Here is a 12,500-nt window from a genome sequence, read left to right as displayed (position 1 = left end):
AGTTGTTAAAGTGTAAGGCTGGTGTTGATGGTGAGGATGAGTAGTAGTAGTAGTAGTAGTAGTAGTAGTAGAGTAGAAAGAAAGAGAGAAGACAAACAGACAGACTGATATACAAGACAGTAGTGGTGATAGCGGTGGTGGCAGTGATGACGTGGGGGGGGGGCGGACTTCAGTGTTTTTATTTTATTGAAAATGTTACAATGCAAATATGTTACATATGTTATTTCAACACTGTCAGGCAAAAATGGACCAGGCTGCTGCTGCTGCTACCAGTTGTATCAGTAGTAGTAGTAATTGTGGTGGTTGTTGTAGTAGTAGTTACTAAGAAGAGGTGGTTTCAGATCCCTGGAACTCCAAAATCCGGGCCCCCCCCCCCCACAACCGGATGCAGATAGAACATGCTTTGCTGATAAGGTTTAATAAGACCAAAACGTGTCCAGAGTTGTCGTAACACAGCTATAGTTCAGACATACTTTCCACTGGTTTTTCATATTTAATAATGAATTTTAATTAAAATTATGGGTTGGGAGGGAAGTTGTCTTCCCCCTCCTACTCCTTTCCCCTTTTTTTTTTAGGATTTAGCTGAAAATTATTAGCTTGCTACACGGAAGTATATGCAAGCATGATTTTTTTTTCTCTGTCTGTCTGTCTGTCTGTGTGTATGTGTGATCTGTATTATTACATCATTCACTATTTTGGATTGTAACTGTTTCTCTCTCTCTCCACACAATCTCCGTCACTCAACACTAACACTCTCTCTGCTGCCCCCCCCCCCCCCCAGCCTCCTCCATTTTCATCTCTTCTTCTTTATCCCCACAACACTGAAATTTGTTACCTTACTCCTCTCTTCTCTCCCCCCCCTCCACCGCCTCCAATTTCTCTTTTTAACTCCTTCTCCTCTGTCTGTCTGTCTGTCTGTCTGTCTGTCTCTCTCTCTCTCTCTCGTTCTCTATCTCGTTCTCTCTTTATCTTTCCATGTCCTTGTTTCTCTCCACCGCCACCCCACCCACCCCCTGGGCCTTCTGTCCCACCGCCCACCTCTTCTATCTACACTGTCATATCACAAGTGCCATCTAAAAGACACACGCCACTCCATTCACCTCCCCCTCTCCAGCCATGCCACTCACCACACTTGTCAAGAGAGCAAGCTGTTGTTTTGTCTTCATTGTCAAACCAGCATCTTGCCAAGGTAGTTGTTGTTGTCAACTGCAGCACTGACGACGACTACAACGATGATGATGATGATGGTGGTGGTGGTGGTGGTGGTGGTGGTGGTGGTGGTAGTTTAGTAGTGTTGGAAATGGTAACAGTTGTTAGTAGTGGTGATGGTAGTGGTGGTGGTGGTGGTATCATGAGGTTTTCGTTTGGGGAGGAGGAGAGGGGATGGAGGAGATAATTAATAGCGAGAATGGATCAGATATGTGATTAAATTGCATAAGGTATGTGTGTGTGTGGTTAAGTTTGTGTGTGTCTGTGTGTGTGTGTGTACGTGCATAAATTTGTGTATGTACACGTGTGTGTGTGTGTGTGTGTGTGTGTGTGTATCTGCCACGAAGTTAATTAAATATTGGGTTATCTCTCTGTTTGTGTATGTGTGTGTGTGTGTGTGTTTTCATGTGTTTTCACACTCATGTGTCTATGTGTGTATATGTTTACATGTTCTCGTGTGTGTGTGTGTGTGTGTGTGTGTGTTTATGCTGAGATATATGCATGTGTGCTGGTTAAATAAGTAGTTAAATGATAAGTGTGTGTATGTGTGGACTGAGATTTTGTTTTAAGGTATGTGTGTTACTTTATTATATGTGCGTGTGTATGTGTGTGTGTGTGTGTGTGTGTGTTGATATACAGCAGTTAAATAGTGTGTGTGTGTAGATGAACTGAGGTTTTGATTTGACATGTTGGTCTATTTAGTATGTGAATGCATATGTGTATGTATGTATACATGTATGTGTATACACTTGTATGTGTGTGTGTGTACATATACAAGTGTGTGCAGCTTGCCTGCCTTGGTCAAATCGTCTGACCCATGCCAGCACGGACAACAGATGTTAAATGATGATGATGGTATATTTATGTGCGTAGGTGCAGGTGTGGCTGTGTGGTAAAATGTTTGCTCCCCAACCACATGGTTCCGGGTTCTTCTACTATATTTTGGGGCTAACCAAGGCCCCCCCCCCCCCGTGAGTCAGTTTGGTAGAAGGGAAACTGGAAGAAGCTGTCGGCTCACTATGTAAGAAGACCTTTGTTCTCATTAGCAGACTGACTGTTCTTCAGCTCTGAGATGTCTTCTTGCAGACTCAAACACAAACATGCAGAGAGATTGGCAGGAAGACAGAATTGGCTGAAGACGCCTAAGACAACAAGCTGACAAGGCAGAGAATGGCAGGGGGGGGGGATGAGAGGCTAAGGGCACCTTTGCTGACTGTATTGGACCTAGCGTGAAGTAATCTCTGTAGCTGGAGAAACAGACACACACAGACATAGGCATTGATGGGAAAGAGACAGACAGGTCTAACCAGACACAGATATTAAAGAAGCAGACAGACTTTGATAAGTAGAAAGGGAGGGAGGGAGAGGGGCTGACTTGACTGGAGTAAAGTTGTATAAATGGTAATGATTTTGTTTAAATTTCAAGTTGTCTTGGGGTTAGAGAGGGAGCGGCATGGCAGGGTAGGTGGGTGGGTGGAGCAAGCAAAGGTGGTAGGGAAGATGGTTGTTTGGGAGGAAGAATATGTGTAATAGTGTTGATGTATCTGTCTGTCTGCCTGTCTCAAGGGGTGGAACAGGGAGTGGAAGAGTAAGAAAGTGTGTGTGTGTGTATGTGTGTTGGAGCAGACAGAGCGAAAAGAAAAGGGCCCCTAATGATGACAAGGAGGGGACAGAGAAGCACAGTCACTGTTGTTATTGATAAAGACTACAAAAAGCAAAGCCTTGTTTTGTCCAACCCTAATAATTATACTATGTGTCCCCGCACCCTTAATTGTTTCTTATTTAAGCAAAAGGCCAACAATTTTGAGGGGAGGGGACAGGAAGGCTTAGTCAATTACTAAGTTATTGAAAGGCGAAGTTAACCTGGATCAGATTTGAACTTAGAGCATAGATGTTCCTAACATGAGGCAGATGGCCTAAAATCTTGGAGGAAGGGAACAGTTGAGTAAATCCATTCCTTTATTTTATTGACCCCTGAGAGGAATGAAAAGCTAAGATGACCTCAGTGCGACTTGAACTCAGATTGTTAAGACTTACTTCAAATTAGAGGCTCCTGTGTCTTGAGACGTATGAGGCAGTGATTGCGGTTCCTTGCTTCTCTCAAAATATCCATTCCATGTTCTTATTTCTTTATTGCCCACAAGGGGCTAAACATAGAGGGGGATAAACAAGGACAGACAAAGGGATTAAGTCAATTAGATCAACCCCAGTGCATAGCTGGTACTTAATTTATCGACCCCAAAAGGATGAAAGGCAAAGTCAACCTCGGCGGAATTTGAACTCAGAATGTAACGGCAGATGAAATACCGCTAAGCATTTCACCCGGCATGCTGTTTCTGCCAGCTCACCATTCCATGTTCTGTCTACCATGTTGCATGTCCCTGTGTTGACCATTTGGTGCCAATTCATTTTTGGGAGTCCTCTCCATCTCTTTTGATCTGTTTTTCTACTGGCAAGTCCTTCACATGTGAATCGTATTACATGATCCAGCCCTACATTCTGGACAACTGACAGAACATGTTGGTGTGTGTGTGTGTGTGTGTGTGTGTGTGTGTGTGTGTGTGTGTGTGTAATATATATCTTACATTTCATTGTCCAAATCATCTTTAATATGGCAAGGTGTAAATCTGAGAGAACTTGACCTGCTATTTCTAGCACTCTGAGCACCAAAATGGAGGCTCCTTTGTTAGCCTACTGCTAAACTGTGCATGTGTGTGTGTCTGTTGCTGTTTAGCCCAGGGCAGATCTTTGGTCGAAGATGTTTTGTCTATGATTATTCCATCTTTAAATATATATATATATCCAATATATATATATATATATATATATATATATATATATATATTTATATATATATATATATATATATATCCATACTATCCAATGTGTCCTTCCTTTTTTTCTTTTTTTTTTTGCAAGAGAGCAGCGTATATGTGTGTATGATGCGTGGTAACTTGGCTGCTATTTCTTGCTGTTCAAGCTACCCTGGGGGAGGGGACAGATCGAGGAGGCAACTGCATATCCCTGGTGCAGTGGGTGCCGGTGGGTGCGAATGAATGTGTAGATTGATGGAATAAATTATGATAGCAATGACAAGTCGTCGTCGTCCCCCCTCACCCCCATTCCCCGCCCGGTGTCATCACTTTTAATTGTTACTTTTGCTTAAAGATTACGTGTGGGTGGGGGGAGACGGGGTGTAGTGGGAGGAGAGGAGGGTAGAGGTGGAGGGGTGTGCCTGTTACTAAGCGGCAGTGCTTGCTGGTGGTGGTGGTGGTGGAGATGGTGGTAAAGGAATTGGTGAATAGCGCTGTGTAGTGTGTGGTTGAGGTGGGGAACGAATGACAAAGGTGAATTGGTTACTAAGAGAAGGACTCTGTGTGTGTATGTGTGAACGAGTGCCCAAGTGATGTGTGTGTGTGTGTGTGTGTATGTGATGATGTGATGACGATGATGACGCGATGCTGATGTGTGAGGTGAAGGAGTCGGAGAGCCTAATTTCTTTCCGTGTAATTACCCTCTCTTCATAATTAAACATAATACAACGAACACACCCCCACCTCCGACCTGATATTGTGTGACATCTCAATACAACTCCCTTCCTCTCTCTCCCCCACCCCACCCCTGCTCTTCGCCCACCCACCCTCCACCTTTCATTAATATCTCTCTCTCTCTCTCTCTCTCTCTCTCTCTTTGCATTTTGCACGCATCTTCTTAGTCACTGATACGCCAGAGATGATGCTGGCACTGGCGGCAGGGGGGTGGGGGTGGGGGTGTTTTGCAGGGGTGGTGGTGATCGGGATAACGGTACCGTGCCGTTTGGAATATAAAGGTAGCGAAGTGCAGAGTAGGCGTTAAAAATTGAATGTGGAGCAATAAGGTAATGAAAAATTGTGTGTGTGTGTGTGTGTACGTATGTGTCAAAAATAGATTATGGAAAGGTGTTTAATTAAGATATCCTCATTATTTGTAGTAGAGTAAATGTGTATGTGTATACAAACACACACACATACATACATATATATATGATATATATATATATATATATATATATATATATATATATATATACATACATACATATATATATATACATACATATATATTTACATATATCTACATATACGTAAATATATAAATAATCAGGAAATGGAGAAAACCTCAAATTAACAAACACATCAGCTGGACCACATTTATAGATTGTTTTTTAATACAAAGCATGACATAACTAAAACAGGTAACGTAACATATCTTTACAGCCATTTCCGATCAGTTGCCAAAATGCTGTCTATAAATAAGTACGAGAATAAAGTTCTCCATCGCCATAGGGCATTCGAATTAAGGCACGGAGTTTCATCAGAGTGAAAGAAACAAAAAAAAAAACAAGAGCATACAATATAAACAAAAGGGAAGAGAGAAGAGGAGAGAAAACATGACCTGGACCAAAATTCTAGATGTCCAATATGCTAAAAGCATAAAATTCTATCATCTGGGGCTCTTTTACTTGTTTCTGCCATTTGACTGCGGCCATGCTGGAGCACCGCCGTTAGTCGAGCAAATCGACCCCCAGGACTTATTCTTTTTGGAAGCCTGGTACTTATTCTATCGGTCTGTTTTGCCGAACCGCTAAGTTACGGGGGATGTAAACACACCAGCATCTGTTGTCAAGCGATGTAGGGGGGACAAACACAGACACACAAACATACACACACACATATACTTATATACATACACACACACACACACACACACACACACACACACATATATATATATATATATATATATATATATACACACACATATATACGATGGGCTTCTTTCAGTTTCCGTCTAACAATTCCACTCACAAGGCTTTGGTCGGCCCGAGGCTATAGCAGAAGACATTTGCCCAAGGTGCCACACAGTGGGAATGAACCCAGAACCATGTGGTTGGTAAGCTAGCTACTTACCACACAGCCACTCCTGCGCCTTTGTATATATACAAATGTATGTACAGTCACACACACACAGACATATATATATATATACACACATACACGCACACACATATATATATATCCACATACATATAGATACATATATATACATGTACACACAGATACATACAGGAACGCTCAGATATAAATATGATCTATTTATCTGTTTCTTAGTTTCCTTACTTGTAGTTTTAATAAACAGAATTCTGTTATTAGAGACCCAACAACAGTAAGGAGCAGCGGTAGTTAGATCAGAAAGTCTGCGAGTAACTAACTCATTCTTTTGAGATTTGAAACTCTCCACTGGATGCTTACACGTTTGGCATCGAGCCCTTCTATGCCACCTCCAAGTCCCCCTCACCTTTCATTCCCACCCCCACTCCACGTTCTTTCTTTCTGTCTCAACAATGTTTTTGGATTTTTCTTTTTTATATTTTTATTATTCTTTTTGCCTCTGATATGTTTATTTTCCTCGTCTTGTAAATAAAACCTTGGTTACTCTGCTAGGCACCGAGTCTTTGAATCTTGTCTCTCATTTCTCCATTGCTATTTTTCTCTAATTCATCTTAATTATATATATACGTATATACGTGTATGTATTTATATATGTATATACACACACACACACACACACACACACACACACACACACACACACACACACACACTCACATATACACACACACACACAGAGACATATGCGAACACATACATCGTATGTATTTCTTTCTTTGGCTTTCTTCTCTTCATTCCCTTCTTCCAGTAAGGTCTTTGAAGTTTCCGGTTGGTTAGGTTTCTGGTTGCAAACAGGCTCATGTGTGTGTGTGTGTGTGTGTGTGTGAGAGAGAGAGAGAGAGAGAGAGGGAGGGAGAGAGAATGACTGCAAGGATCAGACTGTGTGTGTGTGTGTAGGGATGTTTGCAGACATGAGTGTAATACGTTGTTGTGTATGTGTATGTGTACAGAGAGAGATATATGCGTGAGTGTGTGTGTGTATGTATGCATTTTTATCTGTATGTGTAGACGTATGTATTGTATGGAGTATTTTGATATTTAATACCAAAAGTAGTTGGGGGTAAGAGGGTGATACAGACACAGACAAGGATGGAAATAGGGATGGAGGAAGGGAACCTGTAACTCACTCAGACATGATTCCTCCTGTTTGCATATAATGAGACCCTGAAGTTCATCTAAAACAGGGGTGGGGAAACTTTTTAGTACGATGGGCAAAAATTTCCATAGTAAAAGGTCCGCAGGCGGATCACAAGTTCTAACCCTTATATCTGTGTAGATCTTGTATATATCTATGTATAATTCGATATACATTAATAAAGATAACTTTAACACATTAAATTGACGCGTAGCATCTTCATTAACGCCGCCACTGAATTTGGGACGTTTATATTACTTATGAGGTATTCTATATTTTTCAGCTAGAGTGTAGTTGGGTCTCAAGGGGGTGCTACAAACCTAGCAATAATTGTTTTATAGTGGGAACAAAATTTCCATTCAAATGGCAATTGCTGGATGATTTTCTGTTCAGGTCTAACTGTTTTAAGTCGTAGTGGAAATGTGACCTATGTTGCAAAGAGGCCTGTGAGTATTGTATAAATTTTATAATTGAAAAAAATTGACCATATTTTGTATATACGAGTAGTTCGGCAAAAGAGACTGATAGAATAAGTACTAGACTTCCAAAAAAATAAGTCCTGTGGTTGATTTGTTCGACTTAAAGGCAGTGCTCCAGCATGGCCGCAGTCAGATGACTGAAACAAGTAAAATAAAATTAAAACACACCCACACCCACACACCTATTGACACACATGCATGCACACATACAGAGCAATCTGTAACATCTCACAACAGGAGGCCTAAAGTATTATCTAACTGCTGTTGCCATTGGAAACGTTTTCTTTCGCTTGGAAAATTTCCAGGTACTTGAACACTTCCCAGCCAATGGAATCAAATTCTCTTCGCTCAGCAATCTCTCTCATAGTAGTACATTTTTCTATGCCTTTTTGCTTCACAGCAACAGCGAGGGCATGTGCACCGGTGTCATTACATACACTCTTCTCACAGAAAGATATCCTGAATTTTTTTTAATACCAAAAAACACTCTGCTGTTGCAATCTGGAACACCTTGTCTCTTTTTACCTTTCACTTCTCACCTTGCTAATTATGCCTGGATGTCTAAGCTTCTCTTGTAGTGTCTTGATACCCTTCCTTATCCCAGCCGCCTCTTTGATTATTTTTCCACACCTGTCTATCATGTTTCACTTGCTGCAGTTGTTAGATTGTGGCCATGCTGGGGCATTCCCTTGAGAAATTTCTTTACTGAATGAATCGACCCCTGACCGCCCCCCTTCCAATCCGTACTTATTTTCCTTTTAAGCCTAGTACTTGTTCTGTTGGTCTCTTTTGCCAAACCACTAAGTTATAGAGACGCAAGTGGTAATAAGGAACAAATAAACACACATACACGCCTTCATACAATGGGCTTCTTTCAGTTTTCAATATACCAAATCCACTCACCAAACTTTGGTCGATCCGAGGCTAATGTAGAAGATACCAGACCAAAGTATCATACAGTGGGACTGAACCGAGTCCATGTGGTTGGGAAGCAAGCATCTTACCACACAGCTATGCCAACGCCTATAAAAAAAATCCTGTGACCACAACCTCTGCCTGTTAAATCTTTATGGCTTTGTGTCCTGTACCATTTTCACCCCCATGTCACCTTCTATCCAGCTGAAACTTGGTCTCATCCGCAGATCTGGTTTGTGGTTTACAGCACGTTGGTTAATAGCATCTCCCAGTTGTCTTCCATGTTGTTGGTTTTTATCGCACCATCTTTCTCAACGCAAACACATAGATGTTAGCTAGCATTTTATTTCTTCTTATGCTTAACCAAAGGATCTTTCAGCTCCCTTGTACTTTCCATCTAACTTTTATTTACTTACCTACATAAACCCTTCACTCCTTATAAGGCAAAGGCCATCAGTTATTTGTCTCCACTCTTCTCGACTTTGGACTGTTTTTTTCCCCCCTCCCTTGCCTTGTTGGTTCTGAATTGTCATTACTCCTTCTGTAACTGCCTGTTTCTGCATAGGGTTAACGGCCCTGTACACACCAACGTCTCCTCTAGATGCACCTGTGCAGATCTTGCAAATATTATTATTATTATTATTATTATTATTATTATTATTATTATTATTATTATTATTATTATTATTCTGAAGGTGATGAGCTGGCAGAATCGTTAGCATACCAGGCAAATTGCTTAGCAATATTTCATCCATCTTTACATTCCGAGTTCAAATTCCGCTGAGGTCGACTTTGCCTCTCGTCCCCCAGAATTTCAGGTCGTGTGCTTATCATAGAAATTATTATCATTATTATCATTATTAAGACTGGCAGAACCGTTAGCATGCCGGGAAAAATGCATAGCAATATTTTGACCATCTTTATGTTCTGAGTTCAAATTCTGCCAAGGTCGACTTTGCCTTTCATCTCTCTGGGATTGATAAATTGGGTACCAGTTATGCACTGAGGCCATTGTAATCAACTAGTCGCTTCCCTCAAAATTCCAGGTGTTGTTCTTTTAGTAGAAAGGATTATTATGCTTGGCAATATTTCACCCATCTCTACGTTCTGAGTTCAAATTCTGCCGAGGTTGACCTTACCTTTTGAGGTCAATAAACTAAGTACCAGTTACACACTGGGGTCAATGTAATCGACTAGTCCCCTCCCCCTAAATTTCAAGCCTTGTGCCTATTATTATTATTATTATTATTATTATTATCATCATCATTATTGTTATTATTATTATTATTATTATTATTATTATTATTATCATCATTATTATTGTTATTATTATTTACTCCTGTAGGCACTTGAAGAAAAGGAAAGGCGAAATACTCAACTGCTAGACAAATTAACGAAAGACAATGGACATTTACAAAGGAAGATAGATGAATTATCAGAAATAAATTGGTACCGACCAGAACGGAGCATCAGTGAATGTAGCACTTCAACTAATTCCACTAACTCAGCTTCAGAATCAGGTATGCAACCGTTCCGTATTACTCTACTTTCCTTTGGTGTGTGTGTGTGTGTGTGCACGTGCGTGCGTGCGTGTGTGTGTGCGTGTACAGATGGAGATAATTGGGCTTGGCTGTCACATGGGGAAATGTATATCTACCTATCTATCTATCTATTATCTATATATATATATATATATATATATATATATATATATATATATCAAGTTTATTTCATGAGTATTTCCTAGATTTTAGCTGCATAGGACTGTATTATACTCCTCCATATTGGATTACTGTGTGGTCTGATAGCTAGGTCCAGTAGAGGAGCTTACTGTGATAGCTACATGACACTATGAATCTCATACATTACACTACTAATATGAACCATCCCAAATCACTCTGTAGTTTTGTGCAGCCCCCTCAGCTTATCAGCTCTGGTCAAATTGTCTAACCCATGCCAGCATGAACAATGGACTCTAAATGATGATAATGATTATATATATATATGTATATGTATATACCTTTTGAGCGTGGTCGTTGCCAGTACTGCCTGACTGGCCCTCATGCCAGTGGCATCTAAGAACACCCACTACACTCTCAGAGTGTTTGACGTTAGGAAGGGCATCCAGCTGTAGAAACTTTGCCAAATCAGATTGAGCCTGTGTATCATCATCATCATCATCATCGTCATCGTCATTTAACGTCCGCTTTCCATGCTAGCATGGGTTGGATGATTTGACTGACGACTGATGAACCAGATGGCTACGCCAGGCTCCAATCTGATTTGGCAGAGTTTCTACGCCAACCACTCCGAGAGTGTATTGGGTGCTTTTACGTGCCACCGGCACGAAGGCCAGTCAGGCGGTATGTCTACAAAATACATGGTTCTGAAGCAAGCTCTTTCTTAACCATAGAAACTTTTACGACAAAATTTTTCAGACATCTTTACCATTCTTTGTTGTTGCTGTTATTGTTGTAGCTAATTATATTTTATGTTTATGTTTTTCAGATGATGTGGACATCTTAGGATATAACAGTACGCAAAGTGATGACAGCGAGGACAGAAGTAGCATCGACAGTGACGGCTTTGTGTCCGGCACGGGACAGCTGTCGCTGGACACCAACTCCAACCGCCCCACCCCATTGCTATGACTCTCTGCGAGAAAGATACATCACGTTGTCAACGGCAACTACAGAGCCAGCTGTGGTGGCGATGACAACGATAACGACGACGACGGCAACGGTGGCGATGACAGTGATGGAGATGATGTCGAAGAGGAAGAGGTGGAGGAGGAGGAGTGGGTGTGGGTATGGGTGTGGATGCAAATGCAGGAAAGGAACGGGGAGTGGGGGATGGGAAAGAAAAGACTTGTGGCCAAGGCGGAAGCTGACGGCACATTTGTCATTGTAAACGGCAACGACTTCATTGGCGAACATGCAAACGAATGCAAGCGTCACCCTCGCCTTTGTCATTGTCCGATAGACTTTTCTTCACCGGATGACCATAGCCATAGCAACAAGAGGAATAGCAGAAGCAGCAACAACACCAACAATAACAATCACAGCGTTGGTAAATGTTGCCCTTACTACAACAGCAGCAACACTCACCCTAGCAACAACAACACTCACCCTAGCAACAACATCGACAACAATAACTGCAACAATCACAACAACAACGTCGACTATTTCTTTTACCATAGCAACACTCACCCTAGCAACAACAGCATCAACACCAAAAACAGTCACATCCATAACACCGAGCGCAACCAACACGGCTGTAGTTCCGACTGCGACCACCACCACTGCTGCTGCATCGGTAACCACAGCAACAACAGCAGCACAATCACCGTCGTCATCTTCATCACCATCACCTACGGCTATTCCAACAAGAACAACAACAATAATAATAACAATGATGATGGTGATGATGATGATAATAATAATGAAAATGTGAGTGTTGTGTGCATGTGCACGGCTACAAAGCGCAAAGCTGCGAGCTACGGGACGACGGCGGCAGTGGCGAAGGGGTCTGCAGAGGGTGCGGCAGTGAAGAATAAGGAAGCGATGCTGAGCGAGAAGAGCAGATGCAGTGACAATGGTAATGACATCAACTGCGCCAACATCAGCAACAGTAACGACGACAACAACAACAACAACAACACCAACAACAACAAGTGTGTAACAAACTTTACAAACATGCTCTATATGAACAACATGATGAAGGATATGATGATGATGATGATGATGAAGAGGAGGAGGAGGAGGAGAAAAT

The 12,500-nt window shown here is 41.5% G+C and overlaps 1 protein-coding gene across 1 annotated transcript in view; it reads left to right on the top strand.

Annotated features, from left to right (window-relative positions):
- The window catches only part of LOC106869115 (max dimerization protein 1-like), a 161,968-nt gene that overhangs the window by 148,881 nt on the left and 587 nt on the right, over positions 1-12,500 (top strand). Inside the window, exons 5-6 of the mRNA XM_089363043.1 lie at positions 10,075-10,249; positions 11,238-12,500. The exon at positions 11,238-12,500 is cut by the window's right edge and continues 587 nt beyond it. Of these exons, the coding sequence (XP_089219169.1) occupies positions 10,075-10,249; positions 11,238-11,380 (318 nt within the window). The 3' untranslated portion in view covers positions 11,381-12,500. The remainder of the gene's footprint in view (positions 1-10,074; positions 10,250-11,237) is intronic.

Source organism: Octopus bimaculoides, chromosome 14 (assembly GCF_046866305.1).
Source record: "Octopus bimaculoides isolate indiv1 chromosome 14, ASM4686630v1, whole genome shotgun sequence".
In the NCBI taxonomy this organism is placed as follows: Eukaryota; Metazoa; Mollusca; class Cephalopoda; order Octopoda; family Octopodidae; genus Octopus; species Octopus bimaculoides.
This window is presented reverse-complemented; position numbering and strand designations above follow the sequence as displayed.